Source organism: Sphaeramia orbicularis, chromosome 7 (genome assembly GCF_902148855.1).
Source record: "Sphaeramia orbicularis chromosome 7, fSphaOr1.1, whole genome shotgun sequence".
NCBI lineage: Eukaryota > Metazoa > Chordata > Actinopteri > Kurtiformes > Apogonidae > Sphaeramia > Sphaeramia orbicularis.
Genome location: NC_043963.1, coordinates 51842473 through 51869463, shown reverse-complemented (window position 1 = coordinate 51869463; position 26991 = coordinate 51842473). Strand labels below are relative to the sequence as shown.

General features: G+C 39.4%; 1 protein-coding gene across 4 annotated transcripts; it reads left to right on the top strand.

Annotated features, from left to right (window-relative positions):
- Window positions 1–4918: 4918 nt before the first annotated feature.
- gmeb2 (glucocorticoid modulatory element binding protein 2) lies at window positions 4919–26220 on the top strand. 4 transcript variants are annotated; one of them, XM_030139127.1, is made up of 10 exons: window positions 4919–5213; window positions 6404–6564; window positions 6689–6774; window positions 9792–9916; window positions 13364–13467; window positions 15889–16049; window positions 16192–16260; window positions 16367–16504; window positions 17803–17925; window positions 25226–26220. In XM_030139127.1, exons 2-10 carry the CDS (start codon window positions 6422–6424, stop codon window positions 25846–25848), a joined length of 1572 nt encoding a protein of 523 aa, XP_029994987.1. In that variant the 5' UTR covers window positions 4919–5213; window positions 6404–6421; the 3' UTR covers window positions 25849–26220. The 4 variants fall into 4 exon arrangements, with proteins under 4 accessions (XP_029994987.1, XP_029994984.1, XP_029994986.1 ...); XM_030139124.1 differs by having other exon boundaries at window positions 4919–5429; window positions 6407–6564; XM_030139126.1 differs by having other exon boundaries at window positions 4920–5213; window positions 6407–6564.
- Window positions 26221–26991: the final 771 nt, after the last annotated feature.

Sequence of the window (26991 nt, the reverse complement as noted above, 5' to 3'; positions counted from 1 at the left end):
AAGCGTGCTGTGGAAAACTCAAACTCGAAGATGTCATTAGTCGTTCACGTGAAGGCAGCATGGACAACTCAGACTCAATGGGCACACAAATGACACATACAGGCAGTGTGGGCAATTTGAATATAAGTACAGCTCATAAATGAATGGTTCGCAACTGCGAATCAGTTCTCATTGTTCACTTTAAAGAGCCATTCAAAAGACTCGATTAATTCGCGAAAGTCACATCTCTAAATATGTTTAATGTTGCAGACAGTTTTGATATGATATAAAATATGTACAGCTGTGACAAGTATTGTGTGGATATAAATGCAAAACGAGAGTCTCTGCTTCACTTGTAATTCATATGGAGTGGGGTGTATGGGTAATATTCTGGGTACCTTTGGTGTCCCACAACCACCTACTCCTCTCCACATTTAATGCATTGTCACTGGATCATACCATCAGCCATTACAGTATTTCCTCTTATTGTTTTGCTACTTACACACAGTCGTACTCAAGAGTCCACCCTAACCTACCTCTCCATCTTCACCATCACCCCCACCTCTACTTAACGTCCTTACTACCTCCTTTTTGAGGAGACAAAGGTGTGGATGAGCCATAAGTTCCTCCATCTAAATAGTTCCAAAACCAAAGCCATACTAATGGGCTCTATGCACAGCCCCACAACTTCCTGAATTTAAGGCAGCTCCTTTATTTCCTGTTTTTCAATAGTGGACACACTGATTAATCCAGGTGTGTCTGACCACAGTAGTCCCAACAAGAAGCAGCAGACACACCTGGATTAATCAGTGTGTCCAATAATGAAAAACAGGAAATAAAGGAGCTGCCTTAAGTTCAGGAAGTAGTGGGGCTATGCATAAAGCATCCCCCAAATCCAGTCTACCACCATAACTACCATCTTAATCTCCAGTCATTACATTCCCCTTTCAAGCACTGTGACCAACCTTGGTGTGAGACTGGACCCTCACCTGATATTTGAAAACCACATTAAACATCTGTTTAAAACACGCTTTTTTCATCTCAAGAACATCCCCAAGCTCCATCCCTCCATCACTGTCACAGATGCAGAGAAACTCATCCACGCATTTGTCTCCTCCACAAAAACTACTTTATAAATTTTATTTATTACTATTGATTTATTGTTAGGCTATTACAAGAGTTCAACAACACACCTGAAAGTATATGCTTAAATATATGGTTCACATTGATTTATTAGTGTGAAAAAACATTTCACCAGAACAAATCTTAACTCTTTCCCGGCCAATGACGAGATTTCCTGTCAGTCCGTGTTTTCACTGTTATGCTGTAGTTGAAGCTGTTGCGGATCGTGTGAATTATTTTCTTTAGTCCAAGAACAAACAATTAAACAGCTTTTTCAGAAAAATGAAGGACCGTACATTTATAGTGGACATTCAAGGAGAAAACAGACAAACAGAGGTGGGACAAGACAAAGGACACCTAGTCTGCATCTGTTTGACAGAGTGAGTTGAGATTCAGACTGAGGACATGGAACAGATTCAGCTGTATAATGTCAGCAGGGACACAGGTAAGACACTGTTTTATTTGGTGTTAGTATGAAATAAATAAATACATATATTCATACATAGATAAATAACTAGATGTCCATATAATTATTTACAGATCAAACACAGCAGGTGGTCCAACAGGTGGACGTGGTGCAGCCAAGGAAACGCCAGAAATCTACAGTATTTAGTGCATTTGTTTCTTTTTTTTTCTTGAAAATGAGGAATATTGAAGTGTTTATATCAAAAAAGCTAAACTAATATGTCTTAGACTTATAACTGATGTATGTAAATGTGTAAAGTTTATAAAGAACCTGGTGCTTTAGAAGATTTTTTGTCTAAAGTTTGGTGTGGATTCCCCTGACATTTTGTGGAATGATGGGATATCTTAGAGCTGTTTGTTTCTATTATTGTTGTTATTATTATTTTATTTTTTTCCTGAAAATGACCAATATTCAAATGTTTATATCTCACGAACGAATGAAGATAGAATAAAATTGTTTTTTGGGTTAAAAAGTTGAAGTTCTGTTCATTCTTTTGATGTATTCAGTGTTCACATACTCCTAACACAACATTTTCAGTGAGCCTTCAAAGATTAGTGAAAATGACCAAGAAGGCTGGCGCTGGCTAGTAACTCACTGGAAAATGCTCTGGCGGGGAAAGAGTTAAAAAGATGTGCTTTTCACATTGTGGAATGGTTTTGTGGAGTAGAATGAAACAAAATATCAAACTGTGAAAACATCACAAAATTTAAGATGTATAAAAATCTTGTTTTCTATTGACATAGTGACAATGAACGCGAGTACATCAGTAATAGTTATTGATTGTATGTTATAATTTGTTCTCTTTTTTTTTCCAATAATTTAATAACTGACCTATTCTTTTTATGGACTGTATACATTAGCTGATTTACCAAGTCATATAAAATTGGGGTAGGACAATATAAACTTGGCTTCTTCCTACTCCATTTCAGACATAAAGTGTTGTTAAAGAGCCACAATGAAATAGTTGTACATTGTGTGACTTTTATTTTCTTCTTTTTTTGTTTAACTTATTGCCTTCAATATTCTGGAGTCTTCCATTTAAATCTGTAATTTCTCTTTGTCACTTTCATATTTTATTCCTACTTATGTTCGAAATAAAGTTCATCATTATCACAAATTCCTTCTCTCATAAGATGTACATTAAATTGTGTCTATTTCTCTGTGTGAGGTTGTAACTGTTCCATTCTTATACTGTAGGTGGTGCTATGTAATGTTGGTTTGCAAACAGCATAGGAACACATCGTGAAGAAAATGCAGAGAACTATACAGCAGATTGAGCAGTGGACGCTAAAATGGGGATTTAAATGATCTGTTCCTAAATCACAGGTAATGTGTTTCTACAGCCGTCACAAGGATATTTCCCTCAAACTGTATGGTTAGGAACTTGTACAGGTTAAAGAGGCTAGATCAGGGGTCACCAATCCTGGTCTTCGAGGGCCGGAATCCTGCATGTTTTAGATGTATCCCTCTTCCAACACACCTGATTCAAATGATAAGCCTAGAGGGAAGAGGGAAACATCTAAAACATGCAGGATACCGGCCCTCGAGGACCAGGATTGGTGACCTCTGGGTTAGATTTTTGGGTGTCATCTTTGATGAAAAGCTCATCTGGAAACAACACATTGAAAAGGTTAAAAACAAATGTAAAAAAGTGAACAATTTACTCTGATGTCTTGCAGGTCAAGATTGGGGAGCAAACAGGAGATCTCTCCTAAATATCTATTGGTCCATTATGAGATTTGCAAAGGATTATGGATGTATAGCCTTCATGTCTGCTGCTGAAACAAATTTAAAGAAACTTGATGTAGAGCAGGCCCAAGGCCTGCAAATCTGTTGCAGGGCTTTTAAAACATTGCCTGTCACTGCTATGCAAACTGATCTGGGAGAAATGCCACTTCGACTAATGAGACTGAAACTCATGTTGGTTTATTGGGTAAATGTACAGGGTCATAATGTGTCGCACCCTGCAAAGGACATTCTTAAGGAATGCTGGGAACACCATAAAACTGATGATTTTAATTTTGGTTGGATAGGAAATGCTAAGGCTTACTCTGATGGACTGAGTGAGCTCTGCTTAAGCCCCACAGTGGCTCTGCCACCTGTAGCCCCATCGAAGTTTGTAATGACTCATATAGATTTTGATCTGCACCAAAAACTGAAAAAGAAACCCAAGAATTCACCACAGTTTCTTGTTCAAGAACTAATAAATGAGCATTGTGGTAAGCTGTTCATATTTACAGATGGTTCAAAGGATCCTGAGAGTGGGTGTACTGGTGCTGCATTTTTCGTCCCCGACCATGAGGTGGTTGTCAAGAGGAGACTGACAGATCCTCTCTCAGTGTTTACGACTTAACTTACTGCAATTCAGCTAGCACTGGAATGGACTGTAATAAACTTACAAAATCAAAGTAGTTATTGCATCAGACAACCTTTCAGCACTACAGAGCATCAAGTCCAGAAAATCTGACAGTTGACAGGACCTTGTGTACAACATCTTTTGCCTGATCTTTTCCCTGTATGGCAGGGATGTGAACACCTCTTTCCTATGGCGTCCTGCTCATTTTGGTGTGGAAAGTAATGAATTAGTAGACATGCTGGCTAAAAACTCCCTAAAATTGTCCATAATAGACCTAGTAGTATCAACTAGCAAATCTGAAACAAAACCCAGCATAAAGAACTATGTACACAAAATGTGGCAGGAACACTGGGATGTATCTGATACTGTAAGACATTTGTACAATAATCAGAAAAATCTTGGCTTGTCCAGGACAGTGGGCAGAAACACAAAGGAAGAAAAAGCATTTACTCATTTAAGAATAGGCCACTCAGAACTCAACTACTCACTGTATAAAATAAGCAAACACTCGACTGGTTTATGCAGTCATTGTCATAACCCAGAAACCGTTGAGCATGTTCTGATTCACTGAAATAAATATGAGCGTAAAAGGGATGATTTAACTACATGGCTTAGAGACCATAGGCAAGATTTTACTTTAACAAACCTTCTAAGTGCTCCTTCATCAAAGCTGTGGAAAATCATTGCCTCCTTTCTAAATGAAACAGGATTGATAAATAGATTGTAGTAGGTAGCTTCAGTATACTATAGTGTACATAGCACTTTATAGCTGCTAGTTTTTTGTCTATGTATTTAATTGTTCTCTTTTTGTTTTATGATGATGATGATTGTAAGATTTATTTATTTATTTATTTATTTATTTATTTATTTATTTATTTATTTATTTATTTATTTATTTATTTTCTCTTTATCGCCGTCCAAACTCCAGTCCAATAGGTGGGGTAAATGCACCTTTCAGTTGGCTGCCAACCGCCATTAAAAGCAAAAGAACAAGAAGAAGAAGCAGAAGAAGAAAAGAAGGCGCAGAATGCTTGCTAATGTCTAGCCTAATGGGTTTGATGACTTTTGTCCAAATTCCCTATGTAGCATATATTGTGACTTAGTTTGTGACAAATGTGGAGGACACAACTCCGTTCGTGTGTTAGCTACACTCGGTCTTCAGCTATGTAAATGCGAAACATGAAAACAAACAGCTATAGCTAGCAATCGATCTGACACCTCTCTTGTTTGTGCTAGAAAAGGCTACGCTGATCTGTGACTGTCTGCATTTGGAATCATTGAGGAGCAGAAGTAAGATGAATTCTGTTTTTGGCAACAGAACAGACCCAAAATTTCTCTAGCAGCGTTCTTCGAGTCACTTAAGAGACCGCAGAGCACACAAGCCTGCAAACAAAACTTTACCGTATTGAGTTGATATAGCGGTTAGCGTTGGAGAGAGTATTGGAAACCGTTATCAGCGAAGATATTACAAGTGGAAGACGAGATTAACTTCACGGTGTTTATTAAATACATAGAAAAATCGTACCTTATACTATTCCTTCTGCAACAAGCCTTGACATAGACGTGAGTGATTTGTTCGATTGTGACTTTAAAAACACTTATCTTAATTTTTTTTTTTTTTTATATATATTTTGTTACGAAAGCCTTTACTAACAAGGATTTAAGAGCGATTTCTATGACTGCAACTCGTGCCATGACTATGGGTTATTTTTTGGAAATCATATCAATATCGTTCTTATGTGAGTCTGATTTTGAGTTAGTAGGTTAGTTGGGCTTTCAGGCTCTGACAGTTAATTTCACTGTCTAATTTTTTTTTTTCTTAACTTAAATTGACCTCCAGCCAAGGGAACACGAGTCAGGCATAAACCAATACATACTACACAAGTAGAGGATGTATGCCAACATTTCAGACAGCATTATGCTCGACTCTAACAGATGATAGAGTGGTTAAGTATCTTAATGGGCTTCATAGACGTATCTGCCATTTTATGTTGCAGTAATATGGGTTCAGGCGTTATGGCTAGGAATGTTCTTGATAAAATAGCCTAAATCAGAACATTCAATCAAATAATCATTTCTTTTAAGTCTAAAGGTTTGATCCTGAATAAAAGTTTAAGAAACCAATTATATATGGTTTTAAGTTATATGTAAAAGATGCAACAATTTGAAAACAATATATTTGCAACATGATGTAACAAGATTGAACAACCTAAAAGATGCGCTACGACAGAATGATGTAAACATAAGCATCAACATGAAAACTGTAAAAAAAAAAAAAAAATTGCAATCAGCAGTACATTTCACAAATCTGGAAGTAGAACATTAAAACTATTATACTGATAAAATCTTTGTTCAATTTTGAAATATACAGTGAATTTGAAAATTGTGTTTGTTTTTGCTGACACTTGAAAAATAAAATAAATCCTTAAGACGAAAGAAAAATAATATTTACTGCTGATTTTGTCGTGTTGTTTGGTGAGAAGCTGCAGGTTTCATCTATGGCTTCCTCAGAGGTTAGTATGCAGGACATGGGGGAGGTGGTAGTGGTAACTTTACCAGAGGCCGTGAATGAGGAGCTGCCCTCTGTGGTGGAGGAGGACAAAGCGGTGCTGGTGACTGCAGAGCTCACTCCTCAGCCCAGGTTTGGAAGAGCATACACACATCATATATGAACACAAGCTAACTGAATGAAATATCTGAGAATTGGAGATATTTAGTGGTATTTCATTTTGTTGCTTAATTAGTAGTGATGACATGTTTTCCAGGGAAGACGTCCTCACGGTGACCTCTGTGAATGCTGATGCAGAGACCAGCACAACAGACTCTCTGTCCAAGGAGGAGGCAGTCATCGGTAAGACCTGCTCATATATCGGTCCAAATGTTTGCAGCTGGTTCTGAATGTTTGGCTGTTAGGATATGTATTTGGTGGCTGGGCAGTTCTGGCTATTTTGGGAATTAGAAATTTATTTGGTAACATTTTATATTACTGTACAATAATGACCTGATAATAATGGGCCAATGGGTAGGTAATACATTGTAATTAGCATGTAATAACTTTGTGAGTAATTACATTTTTTTTTAAGTAACAGTAGCAGTTATCATATTATGATGTTGAAACAGATTTTGCTTATGTTCTAAAAATTACCTTATTATAAATATTACCACAGATAACTTCTCTGATATGTATTAAGTTTTGCATTGCATCTGCTCACGTTGTGGTAGTACAGTAACTTATTGGTTAGCGCTGTCGCCCCACAATAACAACTTTGATCCCCAGTTGGTTCAGTACCTTTCTCCCCATGTCATGTGAGTTTCTACTTGGTTTCTTGCTTTCCCTTGCCATCAAAACCATGTATGTTAGGTGATTTAACTAATAGCCAGCATTGTTCCTGTTGCTACTTTCTGTTCACCCCCCCCAATAGGGCTGAGCAATGAATCGATTTTATATCGAAATCGGATTTTTAAATTAGGATGATTTTTAAAAAAGGGTAATTGTCAAATTGATTTCATCTCCCTCGTGTCTGTGGACTGTGGGCTACTGTAGGCTCCTCCTCCTTACTATGAGAGCAGTCTTTCACAAAATTCCTTGTAATGACCACAGACCTTCTATCTGTAATTGCATTACGGAATCACCAAAAATTCAGTGATGGGCCCACAGAAGTGATACCAATGTAAGCAGTGGTCCATGCATGGATCCTCCAGTTCAAATATAACTGCTTGGGGATCACTCATCTTACGTTGTCCACGCATGGATCCATACCATACTGTCTTCTTCTGATCCGGGTCCGCGTCGCGGGGGCAGCAGCCTTAGCAGAGGACCTCAGACAGCTCTCTCCTCAGCCACTTCCACCGGCTCCAGGGAAATCCTGAGGCGTTCCCAGGTCAGCCCAGAGATATAATCCCTCCAGTGTGTCCTTGGTCAGATCCGAGGTCTCCTTCACACATGGATCCCCCAATTTAAATATAACTGCATGGGGTCACTCATCTTACATGGTCCACATGTGAACACATGACTGATGCCTGTCACTGACTTACATTGGTATAACTTCTGTGGGCGCATTGCATTTCGGGCTGCACATTAAAACGACATGCTGACTTCTGTCGTCTTTTGTAGTTTTACCCAAAAATCTAAATCAAAAATCAAGTTTTTAGAGGAAAAAAAATCAGGATTTTATTTTTGGCCAAAATCATGCAGCCTTACCACCTAATAAAAAAAAATATTCGTTAGAATTATAATGTTTTTTTTACTATTTTAAAGTCTTTCAGTGCTTCATCACATGAACAATTAACTAAAACAAATTTAAACATACATTTATGACAAAAATATTATATAACACAGCAGGTATATATAGCTCTGGAAAAAATTAAGAGACCACTGCAATTTCAGTGTTTTTGCTGGCGCAGCACCGTGGCAAAATCCTTGCCACCACACCATACAGTTCATAGAAAAAAAAATCATCACCATCACATTAGACTTATTATACATATGTAAAATAATTGGCCAGGACAAACATCCTGCCCCCTCAAATGAAAGTCTGCGAAGCTTCAGGAGGTTGGGAAAAGATAAATGAGTGTCAAGTTTCACTTTGACTTCTGTGGGGGGCATGGACTTCACCACCCCATACCCCCATAGTATTATAAGTAGGAAGGAAACCCACGCACATATGCAATTACCGGCCAAAATGCACACGCGTGCATCCCCCCGACCGAACTGTGCATGTGCACCCCCCCCCCCCCCCCCCCCCCCCAAATTACACACTTCCTCACCAACACAAGAATTCCACAGGAAACACTGAATTTCCTGTGAAGTCTGCATGTATGACAGCCATTCCATTCCTGTGTCTGTTGAATTCCAACACAAGCGCACCTTATTCTACTTAAGAAACATCTGATCCATGTCTTATTTGAGAAGGAAAAGTATAATAAAAAACACTACTGTGGCCATCACCATCTTCTTACAACAGGCAAAAACAGTGCTAATAGTACTGCAAAAGTGATTGGAATCAAAAAATAAATATTGAAAACTACTCAACTTCTGCTCTGGCAATGTTCCTAAACTCTGAGGACTGGTGTTTCTGTCAGGACAATGCTCCTGGCCTCAGCTAGGTCAATAAAGTTGTGGATGATGGACCACCAGATGAAGACCCTGTCATGGCCAGCCCAATCTCCTGACCTGAGCCCACTTTGAAAACTTTGGGAGTTACATGGATGGTCACAAGCCATCGAACATTGCTGAGCTTCTTGAATTTCTATGCCAGGAGCTGTATAAAGTCATCCAACAGCAATGGTGAAGAGCCAAGACATGTGAAAGCTGCCATTGAAAATCAGGGTTATTCCACCAAACATTGATGTCTGAACTTTTCCCGTTACATTAGTATTGTGTTGTTTAGAAATCAGTATGAACTGGTTTTCTTTGCATTATTTGAGGTCTGAAAACACCTGCATTTTTTGTTTTTTTGACCATGTGTTGTGTTCTGCAAATACATGCTCTAAATAGCAATATTTTTATTTGAAATTTGGGAGAAATGTTGTTGGGGGTTTAGAGAACAAAACAAACATGTTCATTTTACTCAAACACATACCTATAAATGGTAAAATCAGAGAAAGTGATAATTTTGCAGTGGTCTCTTATTTTTTTCCATAGCTGTATCTGCCATCAGTGAAAAGACATTTTACTTGCCAATTCTAATATTTGCTGACATTAGCCGATATCAGCTATTACCGATATCCCTAAGGTGAATACTCTAGTCAGCGTAGTCTGGGATGGGTTCAAAGCAGAGGTTGAATTTCCCTAAAAAGTGTCAGCTTTACCTTAAATGACAGTATTGTGCTGTTGGCTGTAGGAGGTGTATGTCTGTATGTCTGCAGTGAAGTTAACAGAGGAGGTGGATGTAGAGGCCGACATCTATTATCCTATCACCTGTGGAGATGCCAAAGCCACGCTGGTCTGGAAGAAGTTTGTCTGTCCAGGAATCAATGTGAAATGTGTTCAGGTACCAAGTCACTTTGAGACAGCACACAATGGGCCTCATGTAGAAACATTCTCTTAAATTTCTGTTACATTTTCAGTTTTTTTTTGTTTTTTTTTGTGAAGAGAAAAAGTAAGATGAATCAACTCCAGATACATATAAGGTTTTTACCGTTGAAATCTGCTCTTAACCAGTTCTGCTGAATGTTAAATCTAACTTGATCTTAAGTGAGACATGCATGGGCAATAATCATATGTGACACACACTAAACACTGTAAAAGGGCAGGTGTTGTGCTGTATGCAGACAGCTGACTTTGGATCAGCAATTTCAGAGTTGAACCAAATACGAGCAGTAAGAAAAAGAAGAACTTCAGCAGCAGCGAAATCAGAATACTTTAAAATCAAATCAAACAGAGGAAACATGTCATGTTTCAGAGTACTGTATTGTACTGGCCTTCTGGGAACAGCAAAAGCACAGCAGTGGCAACACACACAGATCTCTCGCACAACCCCAAGCTGTGTGTAATCAGAATCAGAATCTCTTTATTGTCATTGTACAAGTACAACGGAATTGAGGTAGAGCTCTCAGGTTTAGTGCAACAATTACAAGGCACAGCAAATTACAGTAAGAAGGCACACTTATTTACATTAGCAAAAATGAAAGTATTACAAATAGGAATGTTTAAAAAAAAATATACAGAATAAAGTAGTGCAAATAGCATGACAGTAGGGCAAATGACATTGGAAATAGTGTAAATGACATGAGAAAATACATATTGTGGGATAAATAGTGTGAAAAGATAAAGTAATATGGAAGACTGTACACATTTGACAAACCTTTTATTTTCTGTGAGCTACTTTTACATAATGAAGTTGCCGGAGAGCTACTCTAATTTAGCAACATTTATTTACCTAGCTAATTTTCATACATACACATATTTTGTGTAATACATTTGGAACATTGTGTTCTTTATTTATTATTTTACTTATTTATATTTCTTTGTTTTAACATTTACAATACTTAAAAAGTGTTAATATGAAACTATTTTACTTTTATTAAGAAAACCAAAAGTAGAAAAAAACAAATACAGGCATTTGCTTGCTATATTCCTAAATATTTTAATACTATGTCAAAAATTATAAGATGGAACAATCCTGCATATTTTTATAAAATTATTGAAACCAAATTATTTACACCTGTATGTGCATTTTTAATACTTCGAAATTGTGAAAAGGAATGTTGTCACTCACACAATAAAACTTCACTAGCATGTGCTGCTGTATTTCTGAAGGATTTGACCTTTTCTAAATTGACATTTGCTGTCAAAACATCAATTTAAAACAGAACAACTTTGTGCACATAAATCCAGCATCCCCCTATCACTTCTACAGAGTCATCACACTGAGGTAAAATGCAGAGGCACATGTGCAGGTCCAACTCCAGCTGTCTCAGTGCATGTGGAGATAGTGCACACATCAGCAATGGGACTCCTATTTTTTGGAGCATTTCGCCTGGGGGCAGGGTTATGTCCTGCGTCACTGATGTGTTTGGTACGGGTTCTTGTGTTGGCACGGTGTCATAATCCGGTTATACCCTAATCCTAACACGTAGAACATAACCCCGCCCCCGGGCGAAAGACGTACAACGAAATGCCCCCAAAATAGGAGTCCCCATCAGCGATAGTGGACAAAATCATCTGTTTATGGTCCTGGTTGGAATACCGATTCCACCACTGCGGTCATAGCCTCTTTAATTCTACCTCCATCAGTAAAGGGCTGTTTGTGCTTGTCCAGTATGTGAACCACTTTAATGATGCCTCGGTTGAAGTGCTGGCCTTGGTCAGTTTAGTCAACATGGGCTGTTGTTTTTGGAGTTTAGTTTTCAGCTTTTTCACCTTCTCTTTATGGAGGCTGATTCCCACTGAAAATCTCCAGAAAAGTTGTTGTGAACTTTGGTGAAATCCCACGCCACGTTGCATCTTTTACCGACTGCCAGGCTCGCACTACAGATCAGACACACACACTTGTCTTCACATTTGTCAAACAGAAGTCTGTGTCTCATTGTTTGTGAAAATAACTCCCTGACTATACTCGGCCGACATCGTTGCGGGGCTAAACACACTACCTGCCCTTGCCTCTGGCTCATCCTGCTCCCCCTGGGCCCCGCCCCTCTCCAATGACAGACAGCAAATCTGTTTGATTGACAGCTAGTTGGCCATTTCATCTTGGAAGAGGGGCAGGACACTTGTAATTTCGATTGGGTTGAAATTTAGACCTGTTCAATCAAATGACAAATCAACTTTGTGTTATTATATTATTGACCCTTGGCGAGCCACCGGTAGAACGCAAGCAACGTGTTGGAGACACCTGGACTTGTTCTGTTTTTTAGAAGAGGCTTGTGAGTGACTCACGTGGTCCCTGTAGGTGACCTGGTGCCTGCAAGCACCATGTTGGTGACCCCTGTTATAGGATATGAGGAGAATATTGCAGTGAACATCAGTGTTATTGCGGGTGTCCTATTGATGTTGTGTTGGGTTATTATGGTTTGAGAAAGAAGCTATCCCTCAGTCAGTTTGTCCGAGTTTTATGTGACCTGTAGCGCTGGCCTCACAAGCAAGCAGTTACTGGGGTGAGAGGAGTCCTTGATGATCTTGGTGGCTCTGCTGAGGTAGCGAGAAAAGGCGACGTTCTCCAGGCTGTGCAGAGAGCAGCCAGTGATCCTCTGGGCTGTGTTGATCACTCTTGTCCGCTACCGAGCACCCCGCATACCACGCTGTGATCCTGTACGCCTGGATGCTCTCTACAGTGGCTCTGTAGATTGTCACCAGCAGCTTCTCCTCCAATGTAACCTCAAACCATCAATTTTCCTCTACTAAACTTGACTGTTTTCTGGGTGAATGTTGGGTCCATGCGGGTTCCAACATGTCTTGTGTAGTATTTGCAATGATTGGGATGCAGATTCACCAGAAAAATCAACCTTCTGCCACTTTTCCACAGTCTATCCTTTCTGCAAGCTGTCTGACAAGACTTCTGTCAATGACTTTATGTTATCAACCTGGCATCTCCTTAAGTTGATGATGAGCTCCTTGGTCTTTCCTGGGTTCAGAGGGAGGTTGTTCTCTGAGCACCAGTCCACCAAGTTCTGTTTCTCTGCTCTGTAGGCTGATTCATCGTTGTTAGTCTTACACTCGTAAGAGTGCAGTCAACCACTTGTAAAGCTTTATAAGACCAAAACTGAGAAAACACTGGTGAATCCCACAAATCAACGGGTATTAAAACAATAAGATATTATGTAGGATATGAACAGAAACAAGAGAAAATTTGTTCATATATGGTTTCTTGCATGAAGCAAGTCTATAATACATGTAAGGTGGTTTATTTGTAACACATTTAAGGTCATATACATAAAGTCTATCATCAAGTAGCTCATGAATCCTGCAGCTAAAGACTGTTTCTGTCCCTTTTGTACAGTTCAATGAGCAGGTCATCAGCCCAAAGGAGTTTGTTTGTTTAGCTGGGAAATCCACTCTGAAGGACTGGAAAAGAGCCATCCGCCTGAACGGTACCATGCTCAGGTCTGTCATCTTCGTCCATGTGCATCTCTTACATTGTCTTGCTGTGATTTGTTTTGTCTCATCTCATTTAGAATATTACTTTTTCTCTCACTACGTCATTTAAAAAAAATTATGTCTTTTACGTAATTTTTACAATTTTGTCACATTTAGTCAGGCATAGTTTAGCTTTTGTTTCATCATATTTCATCTCATCTCATTTTTTTCTATTTCTTTAACTTTGTTATGTCTTGTTATATCTGTTGCATCATTTTTAGCTCACTGGTCAATAGGCCGTGGACTATTGGGAATGAGCTGTGCCCGTTCTCATCTTTGTTGTCATCGTCTTTACTAGCAATTTCTTCAAACATCTTCTCTGATGAAACTGCTGATTGGATTCATTTAAAATTTTAAATGTAGGTTCCTGGGGACAGTTTCTACAATGTTTGCCCACAGTTTTGAGAAATTCTGGGTTTTTAAAATTTTTATTAAAAATTTGCCTTTACTTATGATCAGCCATATTTTGACATGGAAATGGTTAGCGATATCAATATAGTTACTGCTGAGCACTGATAGGACATCATAGCTATATGGATTTTCAATATGGTCCTTGACCTTTGACCTTGAGTGACCTTGAAGGGTCAAACTCAAGGTCAACAATGTCTAGATTTCAACAATCTTCTTCTCAGAAACTACTGGGCGGATTCATTTCAAATTTTTTATGCAGCGTCTTTGGGGTAATGTCTACAAAGTTTTTTCACAGTTTTGAGAAATTTATAATTTTTTATGAATTTTTGAACAATTTAAAATGTGCCTTTTCTTATAATGGGCCATATTTTGATGGCTTATAACATGGAAATGGTTACAGGTAACAATATAGTTACTATTGAGCACTGATAAAAAGTCATGTATGGACTTTCATTTAATTTGTAAAGTTATCCTGCAGTGAAAATACCACCCACTTCTATTGGGAAATTGATTTCCTGCATCAAGGCCACAGGACTCCTACATAATGGTAGAGCTGTCAACCTTGCACATTCAAGACATTATTGATTCTTAATAGAACATGCCGGTGAGCTACAGAGCCATTGGTCCTATTTTTATATTTTGTATTTGCTTTTTCAAGGGTTGTCTTTTCTGCATGTTTTTGTGTGTTCCGTCCATTTACGATGAAATCAGTCTTTATGTTGTGAAGACTTATGGATGGTACCAAAAACCCAGTATTAAATGGGCGATGGGGCTAAATTATTAAAGACCAGAGTATCGATAAGCTTGGATATTAATGGTTTTCCTAACAATACTGGAGAAAGAAAAATAAGTCTTCTGTGTACTACAGCAACATAAAAGCTGTCTGGATTTTTTTCTCACTAACTTCATTTTAAACATTTGTCTGTGATGCATTTTTGTGATTTTTAAGTCCAAATGAGAGACCTGGGTTCAGGTCAGCTGTCTTTGACACACCTGAGGTCAGAGCAGCTCAAACATAACAGCCATCCTAGAGATAGTGGCCGGTGTTCACTGAAAACTACATGGGAAAGTGGACACCTGACTAGCAGGCACAGTGAAACAGGTCTTTTATATAGGCAGAAACACAAGTGATCTGTCACAAAACAGAGTGAAAGTCTTTCAGGTATAGAAATGAAAAGTTGGATGTTAATCTTATAGTTCATCTGTCTGTCCTGTTTATTATGTACTGCTATGCTAGCATCCTTGAGCACAAATACAAACATGTTTCATGATTAAAAGTGACTGGTAGCCCACTGATGGGTCAGTTCATAAATTTGACATGAATTAGTCAGTACATCATCTGATCATCATCCATACATTCAGAGGAGGTGCATTTAGAGGTCAAGAATTTGTAGGAAAACTACAGCACTGTAAAAATACTGATGAAGAAAAGTTCTGAATTTAGCTTTATACTTAAAAATGAGTTAATGGCTATTTTCTTTTGTAGTACATAATTATTATTTTCTTTCATATTACTATCATAATGAAATCAGAATCTACTGTATGACAGTGAATAGTTCAATATCAAGCTGTTGCACATTCCAACTCAAGAACATTATAACTCAAATATTATACGAGTTGTCTCAGCCCACACCACAAATGAGAAAGTAAAGCAAACAAATTTGTTCACGATTTGAACTCTAACTCAAAATCCTGATCTCAAAAACAGACCAATAGGAATACTGTTAAAGCATCAGGTCAATAAGAATAGTATCAATAAAATTGTAATGATACTCCTCTTTAGTGAAGACACACTAATGATAATTCCCCTCAAGTACAGAGTAAAAGCAACTGACAACTACAGTAATGAATTAATGCAGATATGATGATGTCCAACTCATGTTCAGTTCACAAATGTTACAAAAGATGGCACTGTTTCACTAAATTTAACCTCAGTAAACAGATTGAGGAAAAGCCGTGTTACATTTCATTCCTCAGGAAGATCATGGATTCAGGTGAGCTAGACTTCTACCAGCATTCCAAAGTGTGCTCCAACACCTGCCGGAGCACTAAGATCGACCTGGTGGGAACCAAAGTGTCCATCAGCACAGTGGACCAGTCAGCTGACCTTGTCCCTACCACGCCCACATCAGCTCATTGTAAGTCACACTGTTGAAGTAGTTTTAGTCTAGAGCTCCCTGTCTTAACATATACATAGAAGTATTAGATTGGAAGAAGCACTTGAAAACAATTGAGAATATTAGTGTAAGACACAAATGTTTGCTTTGTGCCGTGTTTCAGTGAATGGAGCAGGAGCCTCGTTTCCTGATGTGACGGAGGAGATATCAGAGTGGGTCACAGCCATCGGAGGTCAGGGGCCTGCACACATCAACCAGCGTGGAGAATAGGTAGCACAAAGTACTGGAATCTCACACTCTGTGTGTGTGCGCGCGCACGCATGCATGTGTGTTTGCAGAGGACTCAGTGACATTCTGGCGGGGGGTGAAGGAGGCTGGGCTGCTGGATGAGGTAGTGGAGGCTTTTCAGAAGGATCTGCAGGATGTGCTGAGGGGGCTACAGGAGAGAGCGTGCGACCCACCACTACAAGTCAAAGGTCAGAACCACACAGACAACCTCCTGCAAGATTTCCAGACATAGCTACAGCTCATAGTGAAAGGTCGGTAGTCGCCTTCAAAGTCACCATATTGTACGTTTTTGTTTTTTCATCTATTTCTAATAAATACAAATATTTATTAATTTCTAATTGGATGCAGCCAAAACCTGCAAACAAAAGGAGGGGAACTTGAGTTACATGAATTGAGTCAGACTTAGTTGCATGTTTTAGGACTTCAGATTTGCATGATTGACACTGTTAAAAGACCAGACTGACTGACTGGACTTGACTTCGACTGATAGCAGATGACTTGACAAGTGATCCTACTTGGAAAGATATCAATATCATCACATTTGATTTTTGAGGCTTGATTGAAATGATTCAATTAAAGATATTAATTTTCCTGACTGACAGCTCAAAGGTAATAAATTCAACTATCAAGACTGTAAAATTACTTTCTTATGTAAATGCTTGATGACATTTACTATTTCACTTTACCAGCAGGCCAGCGTTTAGCATTAGCGCACATCCTCCATTCGCAAATATGGTGCATCCTTTGCTTCACCCATAAATCAAAGTAGTTGGATAAGGTATAAATACAATTATAACAAACTAACATCCTGTTTTCTTGGGTGACATTATTTTCTCATAATTATAACTCATTTTATCTTCCTGTTTGTTTTTACACCCTTTAGTCGAGATTTGTGTTAGGACATCCTGTAAGAGTTCATTGTTGAAATAGTGACATGCCTCAAAGTAAGCCCCTTTTCCTTAAGATCTTCGCATGTCTAAGAAATGTGTTTCTAATGCTCTGAAGATATGAGGCTTATGAAAAAATGGGTCCAATTTTTACTTGTGCGACTTGGGACTGAAGAATCTAAATCTGCAAATCACATTCAGAATCTGTGGAGAAACCACAGATCCTGTCACAGAAATGGGAAATCAATTACAGTGAACTGGTTTGTTCTTAAGCTCCCACAGCTCCTCTTCTTTTGTTCAAATATGGCCATGTCTGGTTCCAAAAACCAGCATGGTGACAGCCAAATTACAAACTGCTGGTCATAAGGTGATGTCATAACAACTACTTCAACTTCTTACAATCTGTTGCGAACATGTGACTTCATTTGTGATGAGCTTGCATACAGTATGTGTCACTGAACAAAAGGATCTTCTACATAAATGCAATGACATGTCATGTTGTGTGAATAATTTAATAGTCTTGTTTGAACTGTGGCTTACAGGAAATTGCATAGTGTTAGCAGTATCACATAAAACACATGGCAAATTTGTTTTGTCAGATGCTGTTTTGCTGAATAACATTGTGCAGAACTTTGGAATGTTGGACCTAGTCAAGAAAGTTCTGGCCAGTCATAAGAGTCAGATGGACCGGTACAGAGAGCAGTACACCCGCAGCCTAGCAGGTCAGTGAACCCATCACAGCACATGCTTAGTGCCACCTCAGAAACACTTTGTTTTACAGCTTGTACAACCAACCAGTTCTTGAGAATGCAACACCTCAGGAACACCTTGAGGGAATTTCTTCAAATTTGGCTCAAACTTGATTCAAAGTGAACTGAGCCATAATTCCAATTTAGAAGCTATTGATGACAAAAATTTGCACAAATGTGTAACCATATTAAACTGTGAAGTGATGATGTTTTGTATCCAAAAGTTCAAATGTCAGTGTCACTGTGACATCATCATGTTGTCCGTTAATCACCACCATCCTCCTCTTTAAAAAAAAAAATCTGTAAGTGCAGCATCTCTCTCACTGGAATAACACAGTGACAGTTTCCATTTCACCAGTTTCTAAATATGTCAGCAATTTCCAACATAAATACACAATCATTTACTTTATTGAAAGTAGATTAAGATCAAATACACTGCCTGGCCCAAAAAAAGTTGGACATGCAATATTTCACTGCACCACCTTTGGTTTTGATTAGCTGAGACATTCACTGTGACATCTTTTTTGCCACATAATGCCTATGTAGTGTCACAATAAGGTTCATAATATTTTTCCATCCATAGTTGCATTATTTTTTGATTATTGATGATGGAGAATCAGACTGCTGCATTAAGTCTTCATCACATCCCAAATTAGAGTCTGGACTTTATGGTGGCTAATCCGTGTGTGAAAATTATGCCTCATTCTTCCTGAAGCATTCTGTCACAAACCTGATGACCGTGTTGAATCCGAGCATTGTCCAATCTTTTTGACGTGTGACGGCCCCTGCTTAGGTGGCTGAGTCTGGGTATGTACTTGACTGTGACGTCATTCTGTTCTCTTCCGAGGTGATCAGCTGATGCATCACAGTGATTGGGAGCACCTGGGCTCAGTGTTCCTAATGACCATAAAAGTGCCAGATCCGGCGTGGTGCTTTCTCTCTCCTCTTCTTTCTCTCCCCCCTACCGGCACCTTTTGTTTGCTTTACCTTCTGTTTCTTTCAGCCACACAACCTTACTATACTATACTATCCACACATCCACCTGCACACTACTGATATTACTGACTTACACACCCCATATCTACTTGTATATTTTGATTATCTTGCTTTATACTTTAATAAATATTTTGGATTACTTTAGCACTGTGTATTTCTTCCATCTTTTTGTCATGGCTTAGAGCCGGGTTATGACAGAATGGGGCCTCGTAGTGCTGTTCCTGGTTGTGTTGCGTGATTTGGTTTTGACATTTGTGGATTTGTTACAAGGAAGGTTTACGTTGGTAAGAGTTAAGTAATCTTTGTTTTTGACTTCTAGTTTTTGTCTGAGCTTTGTTTATGACTTGGAGTTTTGGTTAGTGACTCTGTTAAGGTTTGACAGTCAACATTTGAGGTTATCCTGTTTGGATTTAAATTGGCCTGGCTGCAGGTGTTTTTTTTTTTTCCTTCAGGTTAGGTTTGAGCGCAGGGCCGGTGGGTGCGTGCAAGCATAGCATGTACACCGGTGCCTGTTCTTTGTTACGTTCACAGTTAAACAGCTGTTGCGTGATCAGCGTTGTGATTGAGGGAGAGCACACAGTGCATTTTGGCTGTCGGATCATTTCAGGTACATGGAATTTTGGTTTGCTGTTTGAGGATATTTGTGAATTTTTTTTCTTACCTTAGGGGTGCTGAGGGAGACTTTAATCCAAGGGCCAGTCTTTTTGTTTGTGCCGGTGACAGGTGACTGGTGAGACGGTTGTTGGTCCTCAGTGTGCAAAGTGGTCACAAAGTGGTGCGGAGTTTTCCCTTGTAGGCTTAGCGACGTTCCCCTTGGGTTCGTTGCAGGGGTTTGTAGTGTTGTGGCGAAAGTGGTTGAAGCATTGTCTTGGGAGCATGGACAGGGTGGGTTGCTAGTTTACTAGTTGCTAAAGAAATGAGAGGCTACTTGCTGCAGTTGGAGTTAAATAAACAGCCTGGACAAAGAAAAAGTAACTGCCTGGATTTAACTAAGCAAATAGTTTAGATCCTTCCATCGTTCAGTACTGTAGTGGTTAATAATGTTTCAGCTGTAACAAGTTATTTAACTCTAACTGATGCATTAAGTAGCCTCTCATGTCTTTAATGTCAAAAAGATTGGGCAAATCCAGGATGGATTATATTGTTGTGATAGTGTTTATTATATAGTTACATAGATGGTAGAGGTTTCTATTATTTGTAGCAATATTATTAGGCGCCGAGCCGAAAGGTGAGGCCCTCTCACTCTTTGAGTGAGAGGCCTTGCCTTGAAATCAAGGCCCTATTTCGTTCATTTTTTATTATTATTATTCCGACGTCACTTCTAACTGGAATTTGACCCCCTAAACATGCTGAAAAACTCACCAAATTTGGTACACATGTCAAGTCTGGCAAAAAGTTTGATAAAATGTGAAAATTAACCCCATAGGTGCCAAAATGTGCTTTCTCGCGCCACCTTTGTAAAAAAATGGTAACGGCCCTGGTGGCCAATAGGAATGTCATAAAAACATGGAACCAGTGCCAAAATTGTGGGTTTATTGAGCACTACAAATGATATGCTGACATCCATGACCTAACTCCAACAGGAAGTTGACAATTTGCCTTTCAAAATAAAATTTCTAAAACTATCTCCTCCCAGACCGTTTGTTGTATTGGCTTCTAAATAGCATCAAAAGATAGAGTAAACCAGTGTTTGTCAACTTTGGGGTCAGGACCCCATGTGGGGTCGCCTGGAATTCAAATGGGGTTGTCTGAAATTTGTAGTAACTGATTTAAAAAAAACCCAAAAAAAACTCACTAATAAAAAAATATATGGTGAGTTGAGAGAGATAATCACAATCCATAAAAGACATGACAAACTGAAGCTGAATCTGAAGCACTGTGGTACTGTTTGTCTTTCAGATGTTCATTGTGGTCGGTTTCAAATGCTGCAGCTCTTTCATAATTCATAGTTGAGTTATTGTTTGTTCAGTATTAATTGTCATCTAAATGTCATCTAAAATTAACATTTATTTACAACATAGTATAGCAAACTACTACATGATCAAAAACAAATTCATTTTAGCAAAAAAAAGTCTCCGTTTTGAATGTCTGGGGTCGCCAGAAATTTGTGACATTAAAATGGGGTCATGAACCAAAAAAGGTTGGGAACCACTGGAGTAAACTCTTTTCAGAAAGAGTTGTATATAACTTTGTGATTACTGCCTTAGTTGTTTTCTTATAAGGCCGTAAAGATGTGAAGTCTGGAAATGATTTTTCACTTTGGACTTTCCCCCAACATGTTATATATCTATACGTTCACAGGACTCGCCACAACTCTCACGTGCAAAAATTTTTGAGATAGGATGTACAGTTGTGGATTAATCACAATTAGTTTATTTTATATACTTTATACACTTTAAACTGCCATTTCACCCCCTCACCAAATTTGGCAGACATGTCATGGCTGGCAAACTGTTTGACACAATATCAAAATTAACCCCTTGGGTGCCACCTACATACACAACAACACACAAAAACTGCCCTAGCAGCCAGTAGGAATGTCACAGACACATGAAACAAACACCAAAATGTTGGTCTCATCGAGCCTGACAAATCATACACTGACACCCATGAGCTAACTCCAACAGGAAGTTGGCAATCTGCCTTTCAAAGTGACTCCACATTCCCACGATTACTGCTTTTTGATTTCGGACTTTTTTCATACATGTTATACATCATAACATTCACACAAGTCTGCAGAAGCCACACACGACAGAATTTTTGAGATAGGACTTACAGTTATGGAATAATCACAGTTTATTTGAAGAGTACTTTTACTTTCGATTTTAACTTGAACAGATTCACATCTCTTTTAAAAGGCCTAATAATCGGCTGGTGGTAGTCTGACTGGATAGTGTAATGATTAGTGAATAGAACTGTCACACAGAGGACTGGGGTTCAGTTCCCAGGTGGAGTTGACTTTTTCCCCTTTACATTCATAAACGGAGGTTTGCTGCATTTTATTGTGGGTATGTGACAATTTGCACACAGAGGAAAGAATACACTACATTTTTTTTTCAAAATAAAAGCCTTATTAAAAATAATAATGACTAGTAAATAACTTCTTTTCATTTTTATGACCAAACGCTCAACTGTTTGTACAATTTTTAATTAAAAATTATTCTCTCAGACACACAAGCACACACACACAATGGGGTTTTTCAAAATAAAAGCCTTAAATGTGGTAAATCATGAGTTTTATGCTCAATTATTCATATACTCAGTGCCAATGAAAACGCAACACTTGAATGTGTTGTATTGTTCCTGAGCTGCATCAAATATGTTTAAGTTTCACCTATATAAGATAATCCCAGACAATTTCTTAACAACCTGAGACGGGTTGAGCTATTGTCACGCTTGAATGAACTTGTCTGCATTCATAAGACTTGTCTTTCTCATTGCTCAGCAATGAACTGCTCAACTTAAGGAACTGTGGTCAGTTAAGGAGTGGTCATGTTCTGTATATAAAGGCAAGCTGAAAAGCATGAAAATCATTTGCAATAACTCAGCGATGCCTAGACTGACTCGTGACCAAAGATGCCATGCAATGGGGTTCCTGAAGGCCAGAATCTCTGCTCGGCAGGTGGCGCACCATTTTGGATGCAATGTGTCCACCATAGTCAGGGTGCAACAGAGGCATGAAGAAACTGGCACAACTGCAGACAGACCTTGCCCTGGACAAGCACGTGTGACCATGCCACAGCAGGATCGCTACATTGAGCTGCAGCACCTCCGGGACTGCTTCTGTACTGCGACCCAAACTGCTCGGGAGACTCCTGGACGGAACCAGCAACGCACATCAGCAAATACTGTCAGAAGGCGCCTGCGAAACCAGGACGGGCACGCATGAAGACCATTCCGCGGGATGGTCCTGACTGAGGAGAGTCGTCAGAATCGCGCTATATGGGCTCGCCAGCACTCTCGGTGGACGTTACAACAGTGGAACAACATCTTTTTCACTGATGAGTCAAGGTTTTGCCAGTCGCGAGCTGATGGGCGCCAAGGGGTATGGAGGAGACGTGGAGAACGGCATGCAGCGTGCTGTGTCCAGCAGGCCAATTGCTGGGGTGGCACCAGTGTCATGGTGTGGGCAGGCATATCTGGGAACTACAGAACAAGGCTGGTTATCATAGACGGCAATTAAATGGCTGTCCGTTACATTGACGAGGTCCTGCAGCCCGTGGTCGTGCCTTTCTTTCAAAACCACCCTGAACTGACGGCTCTCCAGCAAGACAATGCATGTCCACATGATGCTCGTGTCACACAGGACTTCCTGAGAGATCAGAGGTTCAACGTCCTCCCCTGGCCTGCTTATTCTCCAGATTTGTCGCCGATCAAGCACCTGTGGGACCAGCTTGGGCGCTGTGTTGCCAATAGGACTCCTGCTCCACAGAACAGACAGGAACTGGTTACGGCTCTGGAGGAAGAGTGGGTCAATATACCCCAGGACAACATCAGAAGGCTTGTGAGGTCCATGAGAAGGTGTATTACAGCCTGTATGAATGCAAACGTAGGTCATATTCCATACTGAATTCTAGAACTGAATTTTATGACTTTTGGTTTTGGGGGTCCTTGAGTTTCTTTCTTTATCCTTATTTTTTGTCAACAAATTTGGATGTGATTTTTTATTTTTACTGTATAGAAATGGCCTATGATTAATTCCAAAGAGCTTATGGAATAAAAATCCTCATCAATTTAAAAAAATATAAGAATCTTCAAGTGTTGCGTTTTCATTGGCACTGAGTATACAATTTCAGTTCATTATTCAGTCTGATTCTGTCTCACGCACGAACACGCACATACACACAGTAGGGTTTTTCAAAAATAAAAGCCTCATTAAAGGTTGCATCTTGGCATAGTTCTCATGTTTTTAAGTTTTTCATTCATTTCAAATCTTTTACTTCTTTTTGCATATGTCATGTTTTGACTGTTACATTTTTCAGATTGTTTTCATCTTGCATCTCATGTCTGTATGGTTCTGTCTTTCACATCTTTTATGTTGTTTTAGTTTGTTGTATTTTTCTATCATTTTCATCTTTCATTAATAATTTGAAACCACAAATAAGTGTCTGGTTTCTTCAACTTCAACATAGAGCCTAAACTCAACTCTTTATTATTTATTATTAAACTCTTTACTTATAGTTGGCTGATAAGAATTTTTTTTATCCTAATGACATTTTTCTTTGTTGTCCAGCCCTACTTTTTTCCCCTGATGAGTTTACATCCATGAAATTTGTCCATAATGAAATTCACAAAATAGGAGAGTAAGCCTGTTCAGTGATGAACCATTTAGAACAGACTATGGGTTTCTCCTCAGTTTGTGGAAGCTTAGGTTTTGTAGTGACTTTTTGTTATATGAATAATACCAAAGGATTTTTCATATTATGGCTGTATAATGTTAAGCTTATTTGGTGAATAGTTCTTGAAATGAAAATGACACAAATAACCAATGATTCGAAAAGGAAGAAAACAAGAAACAAAGTCCACATGTGTTTATAAACTTAGTAGTGAACAGTCACTGAAATTATGTTACTAGTCCTGAAAAGTCACAGAACAGTGGATGTCTGTTTCTTTAAGACCGACACCAATGTTTAATGAATAACAAAAAATAAAGTTGATAAAAAAATGACTTGAATAACAATTGGGGGACTCAGAAACTACCACATAGACTACTACAAATGTTATGAGTGTGGACAGACATGGATGTAAAATGGAATAGACCTGGTGGTCAAAGGCAAACAAAAGAGTACTGTTTCTACTGTTTACTGTTCTGCACCTGTTTCAGACAAACATCATAACATGGTGTCTGCAGGCCCCTAACATTTCTTCAAATGTCTTAAATTCAGTGTTTTAAATGTCTTATTTATGTAATGTCTTCACCAACAAAAAGAACTTCAGGTTCTTTTTGTTGATGTAAGATCAGTTCTTCTATGTGAAAGTCTTCATTTCTGATGCTATAACATTTCTTTTACTGAACCCCATACTGTTATTTGTACTGTACTGTCACCTAGTATAAGGTAAGAAGATTCACTCGACTCAATTTGATAATCATATTCCCGCACAAAGCCTCCCTCTGTACAGGAACATACTGCATAAACTACAGACCTTTAGACTTAATTGCAATGCTTTAATAAGAATAAGGCAATTGTTCACAACATAGTCTTAAAGGTGGTTCACATTGAAGTGTGTGTGATCCAGGTTGATCCTGATGGCTCTGATGCGCAGCTTTCTTTTTCAGCTCTGGAGCAGCAATGTGATGAGCACCGGAAACGAGCCAAGGAACTGAAGAGCAAATCCCAGCACCTCAACAACGTCTTGATGACTCTCACCCCAGTCCCCGCATGCCCTGCCCCTAAGCGGCCCCGGCTGACCCGTGCCATCTCCGGGCCAGCGTCGGTCAACACTGCTCCCACCCAGATCACGCTGCCTCTCAACCAGCTGAGTGGACTGCCACTTGGCAAGGTGCTGACAGTGGCAGGGGCCCCATCTGGCACCAACTTGGGCGGCTACACCCTCCTGACCTCCCCTCTAGGAGGCTCAGAGCTGGCGGCCGATTCCTCCAACCTCACTGTACTGTCAGCAATGGTGGGTCAGGAGGGTGCAGGTGGTGGCTCCACAGCCTCTGCAGCCTTCGTTAAAGTGGTTGGGCCTCAGATCCAACTGGTGACGCTGCCAGCCACTCTGCAGGGCCTGGCTGCTGGGCAGGGCACCATCACACAGACTGTCAGCGGCATCAGCGTGGTGGACACCATGGCAACGGCTGACGATTCACAAGAGGAAGGCCAGGCTGAGGTGGAAGGGGAGGGTCAGCCAGAGCAGGTCAAAGAGGCAGATGAGGAGCAGCCACTGGACCAGCACTGACACTCAGGATAGCTGTCCCCTCTGCTCTTCCCACATCTAAGAGTGTTTCATAAAGTTCACGTTCTTTTAAACTAATTTTTGTCATTCAACAGAATACAATGGCGTCTCAGTAGATTCCCAAGTTTGAATTAGAGGGCCATCTGGTGTCAGAAGTGTGTATTTCACCAGAGACTTTACACCTACTGTGAGTTTTGAGTCTGATACATGTTAGTAACTAATATATTTGATTCTACTAGAACATAAAAGAACTGTACAGATTGGTAATAAATGCCCATTTTCAGTATCTCTTTGTGCATTATTCCATGTTGTACAAATGTGTCAAAAGTCCATACCTAAAATCAGACTGTATTAAAAGAGGAAGTGCTGAGTCAAGTTGCTGAGTGACATGAAGAAAAAAAGTCAGAAGTTGGCCAGTGATGGCATCAGAGATAGCATCAGTGATTACTTGGAACCCTGGAAAACTCTGTATTTTACTGCACTTACTACAAGTGTTTTCATCTTTAATATTTTACATGATTTAAGATGTAATTGTTCCATCAGTTAAAGTTGAAATCATTCAAGAAGAGTTGGTCAGTCATCTTCTGAACCACTTTATCCTCGAGATGGTTGCAGGTGTACTGGAGCCTATCTCAGCTATGTTTCAGGGGAAGGCGGGGTACATCTTGGATGTGTCACCAGTTCATTGCAGGGGTGACATATAGAGACGGACAACCAGTCACTCTTGCATTCACACCTGTGGGTAATTTAGCTTAACTAATTAACCTATTAGTGCATGTCTTTGATTTGTGGTAGGAAGCCGGAGTACCCAGAGTGAACCCATGCAAACATGGGGAGAACATGCCAACTCCACACAGAAAGGTCTTCCTGTCAGCTGGTATTTGAATCCACCTTCTTTGCTGTGAGGCCACAATCCTATTCACTGCACCATTGTGTTGCACTCACAAACAAATATGTGAAACTAGTGTAAGCAGGTGTTCCACTTTCTCTGGGACTGCACATTTTGATGTTTTGATCCTTTCTCCCTCTTGTCCCACATACTGAGACAATGTCCCACATTTGTATTTTAAAGTGAATTAAAGATAGGTTTACATCCAAATGGATAATTTTAACAGAAATTCCAGAAGAACCTGCAAAAGAAAGCAT